Source organism: Pan troglodytes, chromosome 18 (genome assembly GCF_028858775.2).
Source record: "Pan troglodytes isolate AG18354 chromosome 18, NHGRI_mPanTro3-v2.0_pri, whole genome shotgun sequence".
Taxonomy (NCBI): Eukaryota; Metazoa; Chordata; class Mammalia; order Primates; family Hominidae; genus Pan; species Pan troglodytes.
Genome location: NC_072416.2, coordinates 15,413,221 through 15,437,056, shown reverse-complemented (window position 1 = coordinate 15,437,056; position 23,836 = coordinate 15,413,221). Strand labels below are relative to the sequence as shown.

The 23,836-nt window shown below is 44.6% G+C and overlaps 1 protein-coding gene across 2 annotated transcripts in view; it reads left to right on the top strand.

Annotated features, from left to right (window-relative positions):
- The window catches only part of CPPED1 (calcineurin like phosphoesterase domain containing 1), a 142,161-nt gene that overhangs the window by 10,308 nt on the left and 108,017 nt on the right, over positions 1-23,836 (top strand). For both annotated transcript variants that reach the window (XM_523300.7, XM_003314973.6), the window contains exon 2: positions 12,202-12,420. In XM_523300.7, the coding sequence (XP_523300.2) occupies positions 12,202-12,420 (219 nt within the window). The remainder of the gene's footprint in view (positions 1-12,201; positions 12,421-23,836) is intronic.

Sequence of the window (23,836 nt, the reverse complement as noted above, 5' to 3'; positions counted from 1 at the left end):
TCTAGTCCAAATGCTTTACATGTTTTAAGTCATTAATTCTTCTCAACAACCCTTTTGAGGTAGGAGCTGTTATTCCTACTTTGCAGATAAGGAGACTGAGGCCCAGAGAGGTTCAGGAACTTGCATCATGTCACGTAGCTGGTAAAGGGTAGAAATGGGATTTGAACTTAGGCACTCAAGCCTCAGTCTGAGCTCCACTGGAACTCAGTTAAGGGTTTCAGGAGATAGAGGCCCAAAGTCAGTTGTCAGCATGGTCTATCCCCGCCTCCTGCTCCAGCCTTCTGGTGACTTAGGGTCTGGGTACTTGCAGTGCCCCCTCCCTGGAGCGCGTCCCCACAGCCCCACCCACTGGCCACTCTGTCTTGCAATCAGCCTGATTACCCTGCAGTTGTAAAGAGCGAAGTGTGTAATTGACTTGTGTAACTGACTTAGTTGTTTGCTTGTTTGTTGTGCATCTCCCCCGCTATCGTGTAAGGTTTTAAGGAACAGGATCCATCAGCATGGCTCACTGTTGAATGTCCAACCACTGACAGCCAGTGCCATAGAGCAGGTGCTCAGAACATACCTGCTTGAATGAGTGAAGGAGGCCAAGCTGCATCTGCCTACAGGGCAGGGAGCATTTGAGCTGGCGGGGAAGGGTAGAAGGGATTTCAGCAGGAAGAGTTGGTGGAATGGAGAGCATATACCAGAAAGAGGAGGGGAAGTGCACTAATCCGTTCTCATGCTGCTAATAAAGACAGACCCAAGACTGGGTAATTTATAAAGGAAAGAGGTTTAATGGACTCACACTTCACATGGCTGGGGAGGCCTCACAATCATGGGGGAAGACAAAGGAAGAGCAAAGGGACGTCTTACATGGTGGCAGGCAAGAGAGCATGTGCAGGGGAACTGCGCTTTATAAAACCATCAGATCTCGTGAGACTTATTCACTATCATGCGAACAGCATGGGAAAGACCAGCCCCCATGATTCAGTTACCTCCCACCAGGTCCTTCCCATGACATGTGGGAATTATGGGAGCTACAATTCAAGATGAGATTTGGGTGGGGACACAGCCAAACCATATCAGGAAGTATAGGGTGTGTTGGAGAAGCAGATAGTGGTCTATCTGGGGGGATTCCTGTGGTATGTCTTAAACAGGGTTTTTCAACCCCCCAGCATTGTTGATGTTTATGGGCTGGATTTTGTTGTGGGTTCCTGTCCTGTGCGTTATGAGATGTTTAGCAGCATCTCCAGCCTTTATCCACTGGATTCCAGCCGCACCACCCACTTCCCAGTGTGATGCCCCAAAATGTCTGTAGACATTGTTATGTGTCAGAATCATCCCTGGTCTGATGGGACTACAGCCACTGGTCTATCAGGACCAGTGAGATACAGCTGGAAGAGGCCAGGCACAGCGGTTCAGGCCTGTAATCCCAGCACTTTGGGAGGCTGAGGCAGGTGGATCACTTGAAGTCAGGAGTTTGAGACCAGTCTGGCCAACATGGTGAAACCTCATCTCTACTAAAAATACAAAACATTAGCTGGGTGTGGTGGCACACTCCTGTAATCTAGTTGTTCAGGAGGCTGAGGCAGGAGAATTACTTGAACCTGGGGGACGGAGGTTGCTTTGAGCCAAGATCGTGCCCTGCGTTTCAGCCTGGGGGACAGATCAAGACTCCATCTCAAAAAAAAAGATACAGCTGGAAGAACTTTGGGCCCCTTTAGGCCCAAGTGCTAGAATGAGTGGATGAGTGGGGATCCATTGATGTCTTCACCCATTTCTTCACCAAATATTGACTGATGCCTGCCACGTGCCAGACTCAATAATAAAAGCTGCTGATATGCTAGAAAGGGAATGCAAACGTGGGCCTGCCCTGGAGCTTTCAGGATGGTGGCTCTGTAGCCAGGAATTTGATGATCTGGTTAAGGGGTTGGGAAGAGACATAATGGCAGCAACTGCCTGAGATGGACTGGAGTAGGGAGAGCTGCAGGGAGCCATCCTGCCAGCCTCCTTCTCCCAGGTGGGAACCATGAATACCTGGCCCAAGAGTAGTTGGTGATGGGAACGGGAAGGTGGGGCTGCTGCAGGGATGTTGTAGATGTGGAATGATGCAACTTGGCTGGCTACATGCACAGGATGACACATGATCTTAAGATCTGTAGATTGGGGGACTAGGGATGATGGTGGCAAAATTAGCAAGATCTAGGGAGGGAGCCAGTCTTAAAGAAAGATGTGCAGCCATAGAAAAGAATGAGCTCATGTCCTTTGCAGGGACATGGATGAAGCTGGGAGCCATCATTCTCAGCAAACTAACACAGGAACAGAACACCAAACACCGCATGTTCTCACTCATAAGCGGGAGTTGAACAATGAGAACACTTGGACACAGGGAGGGGAACATCACACACCGGGGCCTGTTGGGAGGTGGGGGGCAAGGGAAGGGAGAGCATTGGGACAAATACCTAATGCATGCGGGGCTTAAAACCTAGAGGACAGGTTGATGGGGCAGCAGACCACCATGGCACATGTATACCTATGTAACAAACCTGCATGTTCTGCACATGTATCCCAGAACTTAAAGTAAAATTAAAAAAAAAAAAAGATGATGGATTTGCCTGTGGAAGTGTTGAATTTAAGATCCTGATGGGATAAGCTGGGAGCTTGGACATGTCCAGAAAAACAAACATACTAATACTATGTTCTACTCTTTTTTTTTTTTTTTTTTTTTTTTGAGACAGAGTCTTGCTCTATCACCAGGCTGGAGTGCAGTGGTGTGATCCACAGCCTCCGCCTCCAAGGTTCAAGCAATTCTCCTGCCTCAGCCTCCCGAGTTGCTGGGACTACAGGTGCGTGCCACCATGCCTGGCTAATTTTTATATTTTTAGTAGGGATGGGGTTTCACCATGTTGGCCAGGATGGTCTCGATCTCTTGACCTCATGATCCTCCCCCCTCGGCCTCCCAAAGTGCTGGGATTACAGGCGTGAGCCACCGCGACCGGCCAATGTGACTTTTCTTATGAAAATCAAGTTAAGAAAGCTATTTATCATTGTATTCTACCTTGAATTATTTGAGGTTGCATACAAGTAACAGGTTTAGCACATCATGAGAGCAGAAATTATTATAATGTTAGGTATTACTTAATAACGTGGCTGGCCCCCAGGCCTTTTCCTAGTTGAGTGATGAAAACAGTGATTCATTTGCTTTTGGGGGCACCTTCATTATAGTTAGTCATTGCTCAACTGGTAATAGCGAAAAAATCAATAAAATTTCTAATTCTTGGTATATATTAAAAAGTCAGCTTTCATTAACATTGACAAATATGCCTAAAAGGGATAATAAAAATGAGAGAGGAAATGTATTAGGAGAGACAAATCCAAGAAAACATTCAGTTTGTGATTTTAAAAGTTCAGCGGTAAAGAGCAATTGCAATTTGAATATCTGTCTTTCAGGCAGGATATTGGCACATAAACAGAGGCTCATAGGAAAGATTAATGGTAAAGCATTGCGTGAATTCTTCCAGGTTTTTAAGATTCTTCTCTGAGTGCAATTGCTTTGCACCTGATAATGTTTAAAGAACACCTACAGGCCTTTCTGTCCTTAGCTTGATATTACCCAAAATTCACTGTGTATTTATCCCTCAGTTTTGAAATATGGTTTCTGTGACAGTCTTTTATAAGTTAGCCAAAATGTGAAAGTGGCCAGATCTTGTTATTCTCTATACAACAGGTGACTCTGATTTCTAAGGTCAATTTTTCATTTAAAAGTGTTTCAAAGTTAATTTTATAATTCGATTTAGAAAATTATGGCAACTCAGGCTGGATGCGGCGGCTCATGGCTGTAATCCTAGCACCTTGGGAGGCCAAGGTGGGCTGATCACTCGAGCTCAGGAGTTCTAGACCAGCCTGGGCAACATGGCAAAACCCCGTCTCTACCAAAAATACAAAAAATTAACCGGGCATGGTGGCGTGCACCTGTGCTCCCGTCGACTCCAGAGGCTGACGTGGGAGGATCACTTGAGCCCGGGAAGTGGAAGTTGCAGTGAACCAAGGTCATGCCACTGCACTCCAACCTGGGTGACAGAGTGAGACCCCATTAAAAAAAAAATTATGGTAACTCATTAGCTTATTTTTCTTTTTTCCTGGCTTGTTGTTTGGCTAGACCTAGGCATTCCTGGCTTGGATATGTCTTCTCTATAGTAATTTCAGCTGTCCTGAAATGTGGGCGAGTGATGTCTGTGGCAGAATTTGCAAAGGTGGGGGCCTGGTTTGCCCCTTAGCCTTTGTAGATTTCAGTCAATGTATTTTCCTTTGCTGGGTCTCCTCTTCCTCACCTCTAAGCAAAATGGAAAGATTACCATAGATAAGGGTTTGTCATTGCACATGCCAACAGCAGCCAGGTGGTAAATTGGGCCAGGTGGGGACTGTGGCAAATTTGAGAGCACAAGCCCCATGTGAAGGCACAACCACTGTACAGACCCAGAGAGTCACTAGCACACTTCATTTGGGTCTGATGTGGCCAGATTTTCCAAGAGAATCCAGAAAGCCAGGTATATATATGAAACTCATGAATTAAAAAGGTTGGCAACAAATTCAGAAGTTTATAAACGCTGCCTGGGCCCAACAGCACACATCTGCTAAGCAGACCTCATCCACAGACGTCGAGTTTGTAATCTCTGGAAGAGATCACCAATGAGCACTCACAGGAGACAGATGTCTGGGTCCCCGCCTGTGCCTCAAATCAACCCTGTGCTGTTGGCAGGGACCCTGAACATCACGGCCGACCAGGGAAAAGCTCTGGGTCTTGCCATCATTGTCTTTGTGTACAGCCCATTTATCAAGACGTTCCATTTGAAGGAAACTTTTTGGAGAGAAAATGTCAGTATTGAGATGGATAACTTGAGGGCAGCCCAGAGCATGTTCTGTCTTCATCATGGCTCTCACCACTCCAGGCCATCCAGCCCAGCAGCACTGAGGTTCTGAATAGCTCTTGGGTAGATGTTGCTGGGTCTTTATTGTGTGACCTTGAACTTGAGGCATGCCTAAGCCCCATCTCCCTTCCCCCTCACTACCCAGACCTCAGCATCTCCCCCTTGGTTTAATGAAAGGCTGGTTACAGTAACTCTGAGAGTCCTTCCAGCACTGACAATTTCTAGTACTTAGGTAGGAAACGGTGGGCTTCTGTGAGTTAAGCCTTCTGATCTTACCAGGATGCACTACAATAAATGGCCTTACTGAGTGCAGTACTGGAAGATCAGGTACAAATGTGACATTAACTGAGATAAGTTAAGTATGTGAGACTAGCCCTCAGGTTTATATTACCATCCATGGCTGACTCTCAGCTGAGCCCAGTGATTTCACCTCCAGGTGTTCATGCTCTGTGTGATCCCCTGCCCTTAAGGTGGGCTGCCCTAGTAACTTGATTGTAATGAGCAGAACACAGCAAAAGTGATGGGGTGTTAATTCCATCATGATGTTATATAAGATTGTAGCTCCCATTTGCTAGCAGACCCTCTGCCTTGTGTGGTTCGATGAGGCAAGTCTCCATGTTGCAAGCTGCCATATTGGAGAGGCCCATATGGCAAGGAACTGAAGGCATCCTCCAGCCAGCAGCCAGTGAGGAACTGAAGCCATCAGTCCTACAACCTACAAGGAGCTGAATCCTACTAACCACTATGTAAGTGAGCTTGGAAACAGATCCTGCCCCATGTGAGTCTTCAGATGAGACCTCAGCATTGACCAACACTTCTGTTGCAGCTTGTGAGAGACCTTGCAGAGGACCAGCTAAACCATGCCAGACTCCCACAGAGGCTATAAGATAATAAATATGGGTTGTTTGAAGCTGATACATTTGTGGTAGTTTGTGACACAGCAGTAGACAGCTAAATTACCTTCTCTATGAATCTGTCAAAAAATTAACGTTGAAAAAGTTAAATTCGCTGGCCGGGTGTGGTGGCTTGTGCCTGTAATCTCAGCACTTTGGGAGGCTGAGGCGGGCAGATCACGAGGTCAGGAGTTCAAAACCAGCCTGGCCAACATAGTGAAACCCCATCTCTACTAAAAATACAAAAATGAGCCAGGTATGGTGGCACACGCCTGTATAATCCCAGCTGCTCAGGAGGCTGAGGTGGGAGAATCACTTGAACCGAGAGGCAGAGGTTGCAGTGAGCTGAGACCACGCCACCGCACTGCAATCTGAGTGACAGAGTGAGACTCCATCTCAAAAAAAAAAAAGAAAGAAAGAAAAATTCATTCTGGATATTCTTACTCATAACAGATATAGGTGTTTTAATTAAATAAATGTATGTTTTTCCACGTATTAACACTAAATACCCTATAGGCATTATCCAGAGCTTTGTATGAGTTGTTTCCAAAGTTTATAGTCTTGTTTTGATATCATCTGGGTCAGAAATGAGATCTTAATCAACACTTTTTTCTTTTATTCCTTCCACACATATTTGTCTCAAAATTTGACCTTGGTTTTAATCATAGTCATCAGTTAGGGCCCCTGACTGGGTTAATTTTTTTAAGTCAATTTGGGAAGAAAAATACAGACTTCTCTGTTGTGCACTGGAAAACGTGTATGTATGTGTGTGTGCACGTATGGGTGTACACATGCATGTGTGCTATATACTCATACTTGGTAATGGGTGCTTTTTCCATGAAGTCATGTAATAATAAATTAGAACATACTAATTAGTAATGGATTCCCTGATTAACTTCTTATTTTTGAGATGGAGTCTCTCTCTGTCATCCAGGCTGGAGTGCAGTGGCACGATCTCGGCTCACTGCAACCTCCGCCTCCCAGTTCAAGCAATTCTCCGGCCTCCTGGGTAGCTGGGACTACAGGCGCATGCCACCATGCCTCACTAATTTTTGTGTTTTTAGTAGAGACGAGGTTTCACCATGTTGGCCAGGATGGTCTTGATCTTTTGACCTCGTGATCCACCCGCCTCGGCCTCCCAAAGTGCTGGGATTACAGGTGTGAGCCACTGTGCCCAATCCAACTTCTTACTTTTCAAAGAATCTTGACACTTAGTTTTGCAAGGCAATATAAAGGGTGATGACTAGATAGTAACGAATAATACAGAGAAATAAGAAATATTTAGGGCCAAATCCATGACCTGTACATAGGCAGAGATCTAACAGTGACCAGAGAAGTATGCAAAACCAAACCAAAACAAAATAAAAAATATACCACCACTAACAACCTGAACAAAGCCCCTCTGAAGTGTTATTTTAGTTTAAGGAAACGAAAGTCACTGTGCTTCTGTTTCTCCTCCAACGCATGTAAGTTGCAGGCCACTCAAGTTCCTTGGTTAGTTGTATGTAGGCTGGTGCTTCCCAAATTTGGATGTGCACATAGGTCACCCGGGGGTTCAGTAAAATGCAGATCCTCACCCAGTGGATCTGGGCTGGGGCCAGAGATTCTGCATTGTGAATGTGCTCCCAGGCGATGCTGATGTCACACTTGGAGGAATAAGGCTGTGGCCCAGCCCTGCCATCTCTGTGCCATGAGCAACCTGCTGCTTTCTGCTGTCAGGTAACCCTCACCTTGTCCCTCTTCATCAGCCTCATTGCCAGGCTAGTTCTCCTCGTTAATTAGCATTGTCAGGCATGTACTGTTTGACCGAGTAATCTCATATTTAAGCTAGGAAAGGTAGGGGGAAAAAACTGGACCCCTGAGTGTCTTTTGGTTTGTTTTTTTTTCCAGTAATGACAAATACTGTCATACTCAGAGTGCTTCAGGAGTGGACCTCAGTTTATCCATACTTCCATGGCTCAAGTTGCTAAAAGAGCGCTTCCAGAGGGTTTCCAGAAAAGCTGGACTGTGCCTGGGGACTGTACCCTGGGGGTAACTCTGGGCTTTGGTGAAATAATTTTAATGCAAGTATTAAGAGGTCACTTTCATCTGAGTGTGGTGGCTCATGCCTATAATCCCAGTACTTTGGGAGTCCAAGGCCAAGGCGGGCAGATCATTTGAGGCCAGGAGCTTGAGACCAGCCTGGCCAACATGGCGAAACCCCATCTCTACTGAAACTACAGAAATTAATCAGGTGTGGTGCTGCATGCCTGTAATCGCAGCTACTCGGGAGGCTGAGGCATGAGAATCACTTGAGCTTGGGAGGCAGAGATTGCAGTAAGCAGAGATTGCAGCATTGCACGGGAGCCTAGGTGACAGAGGGAAACTTTGTCTCAAAAAAAAAAAAAAAAGAATTCACTTTTGTCTGGGTGTGGTGGCTCATGCCTGTAATCCCAGCATTTTGGGAGGCTGAGGCAGGAGGATCGCTTGAGCATGGGAGAACAAGGCTGCAGGGAGCCATGACTGTGCCACTGTACTCTAGCTTCGGTGACAAAGCCAGACCCCATCTGTAAAAATAAATTTAAAAAACACAATTCACTTTCATAATGTAAAAAGCTGCCCTTTTAAGGGATGGAGAGGTATACATTTAAAAAAGATTCCTCCTTCTAGAATTAAGCATTGTAAGCTCCAAATATCTTTAATTCAGTCTTGATAAAAAGAAATTACGATGAGACCAAAGACCACCAGCTTCTGTAGCAGGAACCTTAAGAGCATCCAGTTCCTTTGGAGAATGAAGATTCCTGAGTAAACAAATTACCTCATTAGATAAGTAAGGGAGATTGAATACTGATATGTGAGCTGTCGTTTATTTTAGGTCAAATCTGTTTATTTTGTACCTTGTCATCATAAAATTGAGATTCTAAGTTTTTAGTAAGTAAACAAGTAATAATGAAAGATTTATTTTAATAGCTCCAAGGACTATTGACTTTTTGAAATTCTGACTATTTGTCATAGGAAACGATTTGTTAAAACGTTTGCTATAGGGAGCTGTTCATAAACTCTGTTGTAGAAGGTTGATTTATGCTGCTTCCTTGGGGTGCCTGTGATCACCTCCCTTATCTGGTTCTGATTAATTCATCCAGCTTAAATGGCTCTGCAAACAGCCTCAAAAGTAGAAACACAGCTAGAAGCATTCATTGGTGTAAAAAGGTTATTATGCAAGTAAAATAAATGATTAATAACATAAAGACACAAAGCAGAGTCTCAGTTTTTTTTTTTCATGACACAATGATCAGATCTTCAGGAAATCTTGTTGTCTACTTCTTGACCATTTATCCCTAATGCCTCATTTGTAGGGATCTATTACTGTGTAACAAATTACCCTGAAGTTTCACAGCTTAAAAAGCAAATATGTATCCTGTCACAGGATTTTGTGAGGAATCTGGGTACAGCTTAGTTGAGTTCATCTGTCACAGAGTCTCATAAGGCTTCAGTCAAGGTATCTGTTGGGGCTGTGGTCTCATCTGAAAGCTCAACAGAGGAGTGTCCTCTTCCAAGCTGACTCACATGGTTGTTGGCAGGATTGGTTTCTCATGGGCTGTTGGCCAGAGGTTTCCCTGTGTTCCTCAGCACATTGGCCTCTCTGTAGGGATGTTCACAACATGACAGTTTTTAATCTCCAGAGCAAGGGCTCTGAGAAAGAGAAAGAGATGAAAGTCATGGTCTTCTTTTAGCCCACTCTTGGAAGGGACTGCCATCATTATATTCTGTTTATTAGAAGCAAGTTGCAGCCCACACTCAAAGGGAGGGTGTTGCACAGGGATGTGAATATCAGGAGGCAGGGATTTGGGGGGCATCTTAGAGTCTTTCTGCCAACACAGTCAGTGCTCAGTGAATGACAGTTGACTCCCTCAGTCCCTGCTGGATGTGCCATATTTCTGTCTTTCTCCATGAGATGCACACACCAGGGTTTCATGCAGCCTTTGTTCAGATTGAGTTCTGGCCCATTGTAATTGAACACTGTGCTGTAAGTTGAGGACTGGTGACTTTATGTGCATGTACAATTTGTTCTGTAAAGTGTGCAGAGGTATTTTTGTTTGTTCACTTTTTTTTTCTTTAACTCTGAAAAAGGAATTAAGAAGGGAAAGGAGGCTTGAAACCAGAGTCCATTCTAAGGTGATAGTAAGCTCAGTGTGATGGGTGGGAAAGTGGCCATGGAATTTAAAAAGGTTATCACTGGCCCTTACTTGCCATTTAGATCTCAGCTTAAATGTCACCACTTCAGAGAGGCCTTTCCTATCTTATTTATTTATTTATTTATTTAATTTATTTATTTAGTTTTGAGACAGAATCTCTCACCCAGGCTGGAGTGCAGTGGCATGATTTCGGCTCACTGCAGTCTCCGCCTCCCAGGTTAAAGCATTCCTCTCACCTCAGCCTCCCAAGTAGCTGAGACTATAGGGATGCACCACCACATCCAGCTAATTTTTTGTATTTTTAGTAGAGATGAGGTTTCACCATGTTGGCCAGGCTGGTCTCGAATTCATGACCTCAAGTAATCTGCCCGCCTCGGCCTCCCAAACTGCTGGAATCACAGGCGTGGCACCTGGCCCTGTCTGTCTAATTTAAACTAGCCGTTGCCTCACTCTTAATCTGCATAGTCATTAATACTCTCTGATTCTATTCCCTGCTTGTTTACTTGCTCATCTCCCCCCACGAGCACTGAGTGCGAGGACAGCAGGGACTCATCTGTCTTGGTCACCCTCATATTGCCAGCACCTCTCACAGGGCCTGGCAAAGCAAAGGCTCCCGGTATGATACTCAATAGACAAATGAATCAAACACATGGACGTGAACTGATTCCAAGGAGCTTTTTGGAAATTACAGCATCATCATGACTTCCAAAGGAAATGCCATTTATTCAGTTAACATGCATTGTCCATTAAATTATTATTATTATTATTGAGATAGAGTCTCATTCTGTCACCCAGGCTGGAGTGCAGTGACGCGATCTTGGCTCACTGCAACCTCCGCCTTCCGGGTTCAAGCGATTCTTGTGCCTCAGCCTCCCGAGTAGCTGGGATTACAGGTGCCCACCACCACGCCTGGCTAATTTTTGTATTTTTGGTAGAGATGGGGTTTCACTATGTTGTCCAGGCTGGTCTCGGACCCTTGACCTCAGGTGATCCGTCCATGTTGGCCTCCCAAAGTGTTGGGATTATAGGCGTGAACCACTGTACCTGGCCATACATTAAATTATGAAAAAAAAAAAAAAAACAGCCTCAAGGTGATGGAGCAGCTCTGTCCCACCACTAAGCGCTAGCAGGCCATTCAGCAAGTTCTGTCGCCTCTCCGGGCCTCAGTTTCTTCAGAAGATAAATGAGGGGGCTGTAGATCGGGGGTCCTCAGACTGTGCCGTGTCCAGCACCAGATCTGGCTCTGGCACTGGAAGTTCCAGATGCTATTCTGTAAGAGCAAGCGTCTTTGCTTGGAATGTTTTTTCAACATTGGTCTGTCATGTACGATTTTGATTATAGAAAGGATTCTGTGGCCAAATAATTTTTTAAAAAGTGAAACCCACAGCACTTCTGTGCCCATTAATGGCCATTCCAGCTCTGCCCAAGCAGGCACCGGCGGCAGTTCTGGCAGATAAGAGTAGAAACCCTAAGACCCACAAAGCTTTGGCCCAGGAGAGTCAGTCAGAAGAGCAAGCAGAATGATTTCAGGTGGCCTAGATCCCTTTCCAAGAACATAAAAGAGTCCCCACCCCCAGCCTCACACCTCACGGATGCCCACATCCTACTGCCTTCGAAATGTTAGCATCGATTTTTCTTTTTTCTTTTTTTTTTCTCCCACATTGACTTACTCATTCCAAGATTTCATTTCTGGCACCACACCTCCCACCAGATAGCCAGAGCTTCCAAGCGCCAAGTTTTATAATTAAAATTCTGTCACATCCCCCGAAACGGTGGAAATGGTGCCACGAAGCCTCACAGAAAAGATGTGTAAGCACTTCACCTAGTAATTTAAATATAATACTTCTGGCAGCATTCAATTTGGGGAGTTTTATTCTAATTTAAAGACGATTATTGAGCACGAATATCCTCTGCATTGGGTTCTCTTGTGGCCCCGTGCTTCCTTTTGGCTGTCTGGCTTGTCAGCAAACAGCTTGGTGGTGTGGCTGCAGAAGCCCACGTGGACAGTTCTGGCCTTTGGGTATCACCAGGTCCCAGGCATAATTAGTATAAATCAAAATCCTCTAGACTATGACAGGAAAATGGTATGTTTGAACCACAGCTTATTAAAATGACCTACTTAATTTAGGAAAAATAGTGCATCCACTTTGCATGGGAAGCTGGTTGCTTTTATGACAGATTTTACAAGATTTATCCTTCTTTCTCCCTCTCTCTTTTTTTAAGAAAAGGAAAGCGAATGGAAAGGCCCATTCTACTTCATCCTGGGCGCAGACCCACAGTTTGGGCTGATGAAGGCCTGGTCCACTGGGGACTGTGACAATGGCGGTGACGAATGGGAACAGGAGATCCGTCTAACTGAGCAAGCCGTCCAGGCCATCAACAAGCTGAACCCCAAACCCAAATTCTTCGTTCTGTGCGGCGACCTCATCCACGCCATGCCAGGTAAGACTCGGGTCATCGCTTGTGACCTTTTCTCCTTCAGCCAGTCATGACTGCATTTGGGCAGGAAAAGAAAAGATTTTGCTTCAAAGGCATCTTTGCTCAGTCATGGACCATTCTTTCGCTTCATGATTGTTGCAGTATCATTGAACATCAGAAAGTGCACACTCATGTTATATTTAGAGTTTGGCGAGATTAATCACAGTAATTAGGCACAGCTACAGTTCTGATGATTTGAGGTTAATATGAAAAATGGAACAGATTCCCACACATCACCTTTCTGCATTTCCAGGGACAAACTTGAACTGCTTCCAGACACTATATCCATAAATATAATCTTCTCTCCTCATTTCCTTTCTTCTTACACTTTTATTTCTCCCTTATTTGTTGGTGCTTTTTTGTTGCAAGTGACAGAAATCCAACTTAAAACAGGATTCCCTTTTTTTTTTTTTTTTTTAAGGTACGTGTTGCCTAGTGGGACTGTAAAGTCCGGGAGCAGACCTGGGTTGCAGGTACAGCTGGATCTAGGGGGTCGGCTTGGTTATCAGGACTTGGTCTCTCCATCACTCTGATCTGCCTTTCTCTGGGTTGACCTCATTTACGTTCAGGCTCTCTCTAGATAGTGGCTCCTGGGAGGTCTACATTTGTATCCTTTTGTCAGAAACCAGAACAGAAAGAAAGTGCCTTATTCTGGATGGTCCAAAGTCCCAGGCTGGCCGGGTGCAGTGGCTCATGCCTGTAATCCCAGCACTTTGGGAGGCTGAGGTGGGCGGATCACTTGAGCTCAGGTGTTCGAGACTAGCCTGGTCATCATGGTGAAACCCCGTCTCTACTAAAAATACAAAAATTAGCCAGACGTGGTGGTGCATGTAGTCCCAGTTACTCAGGAGGCTGAGGCATGAAACTTGCTTGAACCCAGGAGGCGGAGGTTGCAGTGAGCCGAGATTGTGCCACTGCACTCCAGCCTGGGTGAAGGAGTGAGACTGCATCTCAAAAAAACAAAACACAAACAAACAAAAAACAAAGTTCCAGGCTCATACCCCTCTGGCTCACATGGCCCCCTTCCACCAGAGTGTGGGATCAGCTCCACTGCAACCACATGCCCTAAAGAACAGGACAGTCTCCCCTGAAAAAAGTGAGATGTTGGAAATTCAACGATGACAGACATCTTCTAGAACTCTCTTCCTATTTATTTTGCCTACTCTGATGTCCTTTTCTCCTAGGCAAGGATAAAGCCCAGCAAGCAGGTATAAGCAAACGGAGAGTGCTCCTGTCCCTCAGGGAGGCAGGGGACCTTAGACCATTGCAGAAAACACAGCAGTGGGTGTGGGTGTCTGTCTGGGGCTAGTTGTACCTTGTAAACCGAGGCTCTGAGTTCTGTGATGATGTCTAACTCCTTTAGAAGCCGAGGTACCCTGTAGTAAGCCTGAGTGTATCAGTTCCTCCTTACGGTGGCTCTTTTTTCTGGCAGCCCACTTATCTAGAACAAAACCCATAATGAAAACATGAGAATGGCCGGGCGCGGTGGCTTATGTGCTTTGGGAGGCCGGGACAGGTGGATCACTTGAGGTCAGGAATTCAAGACCAGCCTGGCCAATATGGTGAAATTCTGTCTCTACTAAAAAATATAAAAATTAGCCGGGTGTGGTGGCAGGCGCCTGTAACCCCAGCTACTTGGGAGGCTAAGGCAGGAGAATCGCTTGAACTCGGGAGGCAGAGATTGCAGTGAGCTGAGATCACGCCACTGCACTCCAGACTGGGTGATAGAGCGGGAAGCTTAGTCTCAAAAAAGAAAAAAAAAAAAATTAGCCAGGCGTGGTGGTGCATGCCTGTAGTCCCAGCTACTGAGGAGGCTAAAGTGGGAGGATCACTTGAGTCCAGGAGTTTGAGGCTACAGTGAGCCATGATCGTACCACTGCACTCCAGCCTCCAGACAACAGAGAGAGCCCCTGTCTCTAAGAAAAAAGAAGAAGAAAAGAAGATTTCAAATTTTTCTGTTCAGTGGTTTCTTCTCTTTAAAAACAGAATGTTATAGGGCTCACTGGAATTATATAACATGTTCTCGTAGATGTTTACCAACTTGTTCTGAATTCTGTTGATGTATTCAGTCATATTTCAAAATCAGATTTAAAATAAAAGCTTTTCATGCAATTATGTTGCTTTTTAAATAAGATACACTGAATATACATTAAACACTATAAATTAAAATATATAGTTTTTATGATCAGCCCCGCCAGTTGGTCAAGACTTCATAAATGTGACTTGGCAAACTTTTGAACGTGAATTTTACATGCAGTGCAACTCAAGCAGAATGTATAATTTGTTCTGGAGACTTGGACTGTTTTCTGGGGTTTTAATTGAACCAGTGAAAGGACTGTAACTGTTTTGAATATTGTGGTTTGAGATTAAACAGAGCATTTTAAAACTAGTTACCATTTTTTAATAAGCAATAAGTGGTTTCCCTCTCATTTAGCTCATAGGCAGGGTTAGACACTAGAAAGTAATTATTTGCTTTGACTACTTAGCACATTCTTCATTATCAAATGCATATATTAATAGGCAAATAAAATCAGAAAGCATACTTTTAGTTCTACCATAAATAGTATCTTGGCCCTGGCCAGGCACGGTGGCTGACAGCTGAAATCCCAGTACTTTGGGACGTCAAGGTGGGCGGATCACCTGAGGTCAGGAATTCGAGACCAGCCTGGCCAACATGGTGAAACCCCGTCTCTACTAAAATACAAAAATTAGCCGGGCATGGTGGTGTACACCTGTGATCCCAGCTACTCTGGGGGCTGAGGCAGGAGAATCGCTTGAACCCAGGAGGTGGAGGTTGCAATGAGCAAGAATGCACACAGCACTCCAGCCTGGGCAGCAGAGTGAGACTCCATCTCAAAAAAAAAAAAAAAAAAAAAAAGAAAGAAAAAAGAAAAGAAAATATCTTGGGCCAAGTGGATTTAAGTTGAAAATGGAGAAAGGCCAGGCATGGTGGCTCACATCTGTAATCCCAGCATTTTGGGAGGCCGAGGTGGGCAGATCACTTGAGGTCAGGAGTTCGAGACCAGCCTGACCAACATGGTGAAACCCTATCACTACTAAAAATACAAAAATTAGTGGAGCATGGTGGCGTGGGCCTGTCATCTCAGCTACTTGGGAGATTGAGGAAGGAGAATTGCTTGAACCCAGGCAGTGAAGAATCCAGTGAGCCAAGACTACACCACTGCATTCCAGCCTGAGTGATAGAGCAAGATTTCATCTCAAAAAAAGAAAAAAAAATAGAAAAAAAGAACTTTCATGTTTTTTTAATGAAAGTAATAATATGCTTTTTCTTATAAATATCTATTATAGTACTTATCATCCACAAAAATGTCTGTGTGCAAACTAAGTGCCAGTTACAGTGCTAGATGCTATGGATGTAATACTGGAGACAAGAGACCAGGTCTTTCTGTGGAACTAGAGTCTTGGTAGAGAAGCACAAAAATGTGATGGGAAGAGGAGTCCTTGGTGCCAAGCCCATAGGAAAATCCTTAAGAGATACAGGCTTCTTTGTTTCACACAAAGTCCATTTAGTTTTGAAACACATTTTTGTTTTGCAGGCATCTTTTGGGTTATCTTGGTATTTTCTTCTATTATAAAGCTCCTCTATGGGGTAAGCCACATTATAAGTAGCAAGTGAACATTTGTACAAATACTGAGACCCATTGATTTTCATCCTTCACTCTTAATTTAGGGTTACTCTTGTCAGTCCTCCCGATGCTGAGGTATCGACCCACTGGTTTTGTCCCCAGGAGCCTTGTTAGATTTCAGCAATTACGTGTGAAGCTGACAAATCAGAACATGATGATACCTTTAGGGTGCAAGAGATTCCTTTGAGCCTTTAGAACAGTTTGTTGCTAACATATACATTCATCCCTGTTTATTAAAAATTGGCATAACCACACAAAAACAGTTAATACAGGAATAATTCTTCCCTTGATATAAAGTTTCCTTGAAGAGTTCTTCATGTATTGACCTGCACTTGGGCAACTATTCTGTGACTCAGTTTCAGTTGATGATGTAGCCCTGGGAACTCCTCTGTTCTGTAAAGGGAGGCAAGCCTGCTTTAGTATTTGTATTAGTCTGTTTTCATGCTGCTGATAAAGACAAATTTGAGACTGAGTAATTTATAAATAAAAAGAATAATTGCCTCACAGTTCCACGTGGCTGGGGAGACCTCACAATCATGGCAGAAGGCGAAAGGCACATCTTTTTTTTTTTTTTTTGAGATGGAGTCTCACTCTGCTGCCCAGGCTGGAGTGCAGTGGCATGATCTTGGCTCACTGCAACCTCTGCCTCCTGGGTTCAAGCGATTCTCTTGCCTCAGCTTCCTGAGTAGCTAGGACTACAGGCACACACCACCACACCCGGCTAATTTTTGTATTTTTGGTAGAGACGGGATTTCACCATGTTGGCCAGGATGGTCTCGATCTCCTGACCTCGTGATCCACCTGCCTCAGCCTCCCAAAGTCCTGTGATTACAGGCGTGAACCACCACGCCCAGCTGAAAGGCACATCTTATATAGCAGCAGACGAGAGAAGAGAACTTGTACAGGGAAACTCGCCTTTACAAAACCATCAGATCTCGTGAGACTTATTCATAGTCATGAGAATAGCATGAGAAAGACCCCCCCCAATTCAGTTACCTCCCACCAGGTCCCTTCCACAACATGTGGGAATTGTGGGAGCTACACTTCAAGATGAGATTTGAGTGAGACCACAGCAAAACCATATCAGTATTATTCCAAAGGATGGTATGTTAGTTTCCTGTTCCTGCTATCACAAATTACCACCAACTTAGTGGAATCAAACGGTTCCCTTACCATCCCAGAGGTCAGAAGTCCAACAAGAACCTGCAGCGGTGTGTTCCTTCTAGGGGTTCCAGCTTCTAGAGGCCAGCTGCATTTCTTGGCTTATGCTCCTTCTTCTGCCTTCAAAGCCAGCAGCATTGCACCTTTTCTCCTCTCTGACCTCTGCTCCACCCTCTCATATTCTGTTACTCTGATTCTCCTGCTTTCCTCTTGTAAAGACCCTGGTGATTATATTAGGTCCATCCAGATAACCCAGGATAATGTTTCCATCTCAAGATCCTTAACATAATCCCATCTGCAGATTCCCCTTTTGCCATATAAGGTAGCATATTTGTAAGTTCCAGGAGTTAGGATGTCGAACATCTCTGGAGGGACATCGTTCAGCCTACTGCAGATGGCAAGGACTGGAATTCAGGGTCTGTTATCTGCCAGGAACTGTGTTACTATCTTATCTACTCATTACAGTCTTGCAAAGGAGGTGTCATTGCTATTTCCATTTTAATTGATGGGGAAACTGGCTCAGAACAGTGAATTGCTTTTCCCAAGGCCACTCAGCTTGTAAACTGGGAACTCTTGTTCATCTGTTTCCAAACCTTGTGCGCTTCGTTTTGCAGCCTGGCTGGTCAGACAGAAGGTGATGCCCAGAGCAGCAGATGGAGCTGTTCGAGATGTAGAATCTCTGCCCTACCCAGACCTAATGGATCTGAATCAGAATTTTAACAAGATTCCCAGATGAATTGTATGGACAATGAGGTTCAAGAAGCACTGATAGATTGAGCATCCCTAATCTGAAAATCCAGTATGCTTCAAAATGTGAAACTTTTTGAGCACTGACATGACACCACAGTGGAAAACTCTACACCTTTCGTCCCAAGCATTTTGCATAAGAGATACTCAACCTGTAATAGTGATGATGAGGATGATGGCAATGCTGCAGGAAAAGTACCCATAGATGACATGGTGAAAATGTGTGTCTTAGTCTGTTTTCTGTTTTCTGTTGCTTATAATGGAATATCTGGAACTGGGTCGTTTATAAGAAATGAAGTTTATTTCTTTCAGTTATGGAGGCTGAGAAGTCCTAGGTCAAGGGGCTACATCAGCTGAGGGCCTTCTTGCTGGTGGGGACTCTCTGCAGACTCTCAAAGTGGTACAGAACATCACATGGGGAGGGGGCTGAGTGTGCTAACTCGGGTCTCTGCTCTTCTTAAAAAGCCACCAGCCCAGGTGCAGTGGCCCACATCTATAATCCCAGCACTTTGGGAGGCCAAGGCAAGTGGATTGCTTGAGCTCAGGAGTTGGAGACTAGCCTGGACAACATAGTGAAACCCCGTCTATACAAAAAAATAGAAAATTAGCCAGGCATGGTGGTGCACACCTGTAGTCCCAGCTACTTGGGAGGCTGAGGTGAGAGGATTGCTTGAATCTGGGAGTCTAAGCTTCAGTGAGCCGTGATCATGCCACTGCACTCCAGCCTGGGTGACAGAGCAAGACCCTGTCTCAAAAAAACAAACAAACAAACAAAAAAACACAAAAAAGCACCCTGTCCCACTCTCACGATAACCCATTAATCCACTAACTCATTCGTTCATTAATCCATGAATGGACTAATCCATTCATGAGGGCATGGCCCTCATGATCCAGCCACCTCTTAAAAGCCCCACCTCTCAGAACTGCCACACTGGGGATTACGTTTCAACATGAGTTTTGGAGGACACAAATATTTAAACCATAGCAATGTGTGGTGAGCTTTTGAAGGACTAGAACAGCATGCATTCATAACAGATCAAGAAATTGTGTCAGTTAATAAAAGAGATTTCTAAGACAAAAGTCCTTGTTAATAAGGCAGATGACTCTGGAGGGAACTTTTTTTTTTTTTTTTTTTTTTTTTTTTTGAGACAGAGTCTCACTCTGTCCCCCAGGCTGGAGTGCAGTGGCATGATCTCGGCTCACTGCAACCTCTGCCTCCCGGGTTCAAGTGATTCTCCTGCCTCAGTCTCCTGAGTAGCTGGGATTACAGGCTCCTGCCACCACACCTGGCTAATTTTTGTAATTTTAGTAGAGATGGGGTTTCATCATGTTGGCCAGGCTGGTCGAACTCCTGACCTCAAGTGATTGCCCTCCTCGCCTCCCAAAATGCTGGGATTATAGGCGTTGAGTCACTGAACCCAGCTTGGAGGGAACATTTTTAAAAAGCCATCTAGCAGAATGCCTCCTCATCCCTGGCGGACTCACTTTCTGGTCCCTCAACTGCTTCTGATGTTTCTTCTCACCTGAAAAAATAAAATACAGTGCACAGGAGCCTTTGAGTCAGAACGCAGCATTGTGGGTGGAGACTGGAAGCCTGCTGTCATCTGTTGCTGCTGAACAGCTGAGGCAGGTATTCCAGTGATGCCACTGTGCTGCTTAGTTTCCCTGGGCACACTGTTTTCTCCCGTGTTAATGGTGTGTCGTATTTTTTACTGTTAAGTACTTAGGTGTGAATAAGTGTAACAAAATGATTGTTTACCGGTAGCATGTAAATTGAGAGTCAGGAATCGCGGTGATGCCAAATCACCACAGATTGTTCACGTGGGTGGGTGAGACAGACACTTTTTATTTTATTATTTATTTGTGTATTTTTATGTATTTTTATTATTTTTTGAGGCACAGCCTCACTCTGTCGCCCAGGCTGGGTACAGTGTCATGATCTCGGCTCACTGCAGCCTCCACCTCCCGGGTTCAAGCAATTCTCATGCCTCAGCCTCAAGCAGCTGGAGTTACAGGTGTGCACCACCATGCCCGGCTAATTTTAGTATGTTTAGTAGAGACGGGGTTTCACCATGTTGGCTAGGCTGGTCTTGAACTCCTGGCTGGAAGTGATCTGCTCGCCTCGTTCTCCCAAAGTGTTGGACTTATCAGGCATGAGCCACCACGCCGGGTCGGGGCCACTTTTTAATGTATTAAATGTAATCTTGTGTGTATGCAAGTGGTTTGTGAACATTCCTTTTAACTGATAATGGTGTATATCAGGAGAACCATTATTCCTTTAGACTTACACATGCTCAGCATTTAAAGGGAAATGCTTTAAGTTTGTAGGTTTTGCTTTGCTTTTTACACAACACTGAATAACGCAGGATGACCTCTTTTTTTTTTTTTTTTTTTTTTTTTTTTTGAGATGGAGTCTTGCTCTGTCGCCCAGGCTGGAGTGCAGTGGCGCGATCTCGGCTCCCTGCAAGCTCCGCCTCCCTGCAAGCTCCGCCTCCCGGGTTCACGCCATTCTCCTGCCTCAGCCTCCCGAGTAGCTGGGACTACAGGCGCCCGCTACCACCTCTTCTTACAGGACTTCCAAAATAGCCCTTTGATGCTCAGGAAAACGGCCACACGTGTATACTTTAAAAGGGTCTTTATGCAGAATGCTTAAGAGAGCTACAATGGCTTCTTTCGTTTGGGTCTTGCACTTGTACATAACCCCTTACCTGCCATCTCAAAAGTTCAGAAAGCTCTGAAAACCAAGAGTTTTTTCTTAAGTTTGAAACTAAGCTGGTGGCAAAACTTCCTTCCAAGTGACAAAGGGCTGTTTATAGTCTTTATTGATCCCAATATTTAGTGAGCATATTCATATGTTTTGCTAACAAAATATTACTGGATTTCATTACAGGGCACTGCCCGAGTCCCAGCTTGAAGTATTGTTTAATATGTGTTTTATGACCTGTCTTACCATTCTAAAGTTAGAAAAACTTGGAATTTCAAATGAGATCTGGCCTAGGGGGTTTGGGATAAGAGCTTACGGATCTGCAAAGTTGATACTTTGGGATTTATAGATGAAGAAGCTTTTCATCACTAAAAGCAGAAGGCTTTTCTGATTTAATGTCGTTCCCCAAGTTAACTTTCGCACATCCATTGCCCAGTAACTGCATTTTCAAAAGTTAAAAAGGTCCCAGACATCTGATACTTGAATTTTGGGGACCATTTCTATTGGGACCAAAGAGACTCAATATGAAAATGGAATTGAATTTAGAAATGATTCCAACAAATGGAGGAGAGGGAGCATGCACAAAAGTGATATTTGCTATAGATAAAGCAGAATAATCCACTTAGGGAGAAAAGTCTGAACTTCAAGGTAAAGAAGGGCTGGATTTGTGCAGATATGGCTGCAGAAGTCTGGAGAGGAGAGGAAGCAAATCAGTAGAGTGTGTCTAAGAATGGGAAATGCTATGGGGAAGTAAAGTAGAATTACTGATGAAAGGAGTTAGGCTTTTCTATCAGGAAAATGCCCCAGTGAGACCTGAAAACTTCTAATTCATCTAGTTTGGTAGCTGTTCACCTTCAATTAGATGTCAAGGCCTAGACCAAGGTCCTGATAACAGTAGCCATGGCCAAATGACCATCAACACTCCTTCCTCACTAGGAATTTTGGTTTGTTTTGTTTTGTTTTGTTTTGTTTTGTTTTGTTTTGTTTTTCAGACAGAGTCTTGTTCTGTTGCCCAGGCTGGAGTGCAGCGGTACGATCTCAGCTCACTGCAACCTCCGCCTCTCGGGTTCAAGCAATTCTCCTGCCTCAGCCTCCCAAGTAGCTGGGATTACAGGCATGCACCACCAAGCCCAGCTAATTTTTGTATTTTTAGAAGAGACGAGGTTTCTCCATGTTGGCCAGGCTGGTCTCAAAACTCCTGACCTCAGGTGATGCACCTGTGCCTTGGCCTCCCAAAGTTCTGGGATTACATACATGAGCCACCGTGCCTGACCCCCACTGGGAGGTTTCTAATTCTGTAATGAATATATAGAATTGGGAAATAAAGCCATTGAACAAAGAATGCTTTGGTGTGCTGGGCTTCAGGCAAAGAATAAAGCCCTTTGTTTTTCTGTGGTTCCACAATCCAGGAAGGTTGATACTCATTTTCCTCCAGCTGGGCAGACACAAACCCATGAACATAATTCTGGTACAAGACAGGCCATAATAAGCAAAGCCTCGGAGGCATAATTTTGAAAACCAAAGCCAGGATTGAGGCTCTGGCCAGGAAAAGGCCTTATCTCATTGCTCCAACCTCTGCTAGATCGCCTTCTCCCAAGCTTAGTTCCAAGTTCCTAAAGGGCAGTGGGTGTGTGTGTGTCTGTGTGTCTGTATTGGTGTGTACTTTCATTTAGTGCCCAGTGCAAGGCACGTGGAAGGTATTCAGTGAATGCTGGTTAAATAATTCACAGTTTGTTTCCCGTGATCTTTAGCAAGAAGCCAGCACATGGTAGGCACCCAGTACAGGTTTCTGGAACACATGAATAAATAGTCAATTCATTTATTTAACAAATCTGTATTGAGAGTCTACTTTGCACGAGGCACTATTCTAGATGTTTGTGCTGTGTTAGTGAATGAAACAGACAGAAATCTGTGCTTCACTTAGAAATAAGGAATATAGATACATGTAGATATATTGAAACATGAAGTTCTCTGTGTTTTTTGTTGTTGTCATCCTAGTCTCCTGTAGGATTTAAATGAGGGTAGATACGGATCTTTTTATTGTTACTTTATTAGATTTTTAAATTCTACAAGTAATATGTAGAGACATTCTCCTTGTAAATTTAAAATCTATATTTAAAATAAACTTTAACCACCCCCTAAGTGCTCACGCTTTCCCGGCCCCGCCCCTCTCCTCCTCCTGTCCTGTCCTGTCCTGTCCTGTCCTTCTCTCCCTTTCCTTTCCTTCTGCCCTCCCTTTCCTTTCCTTGATATAGTCTCACTCTGTCACCCAGGCTGGAGTGCAATGGCGCGATCTCAGCTCACTGCAACCTCTGCCTCCCGGGTTCAAGCGATTCTCCTGCCTCAGTCTCCCGAGTAGCTGGGACTACAGATGTGTGTGCCGCCACACCGGCTGATTTTTGTATTTTTAGTAGAGAGAGTTTTGTTATGTTGGCTAGGCTGGTCTCAAACTCCTGACCTCAGGTGATCCACCCATCTTGGCCTCCCAAAGTGCTGGGATTACAGGTGTGAGCCACCACGCCCTGGCCAGCACGCTTTTCTTAAACACAAATGTGATCATACTGTGCACATTGTTGTGTGATTTACTTTTTCTCCTTCCATCTGTCTAGAAAACCTTACATTTGTACATACATGTGAGGCTTTTAATAACTGCATTGCGTTCCGTGGATGGGGATTTCATAATTGGTTAATCTTGCAGTAACGCCAGGTGGGAGTTAATTTGAACAGTGCTGCTGTGAGCATCCTCAGACGTGCTGTTGTACAGTCAGGTAAGTATTTCTTTAGGCTTGAAGTCCAAGAGGGTTGCCTGGGTTTAGAATCTGCCTCAGCGCCATTTGCACTGAGAGCACACCGGCCATTTCTCTTAGCAGTTCTCTGGGGAACATCTCTCGGGGACAGGGACTGACCAGGACTTTTCTTCCATGCTATCTCTTATTTGTAGCCAACAGCCTCCATCCCTTTCATGTAAGCAATAAGTTCCTGCACCGCCTACCATGTCATAGATACTCAGAACATTTCCATTGAACAGAAACCGTTTTGTTCATATTAAAGTAGGATCTGTTTGTTTTGCTTGGTTTTGTTTTTAAAGAGGCTCAGTTAAATCACGTTTATTTCCGCAGCT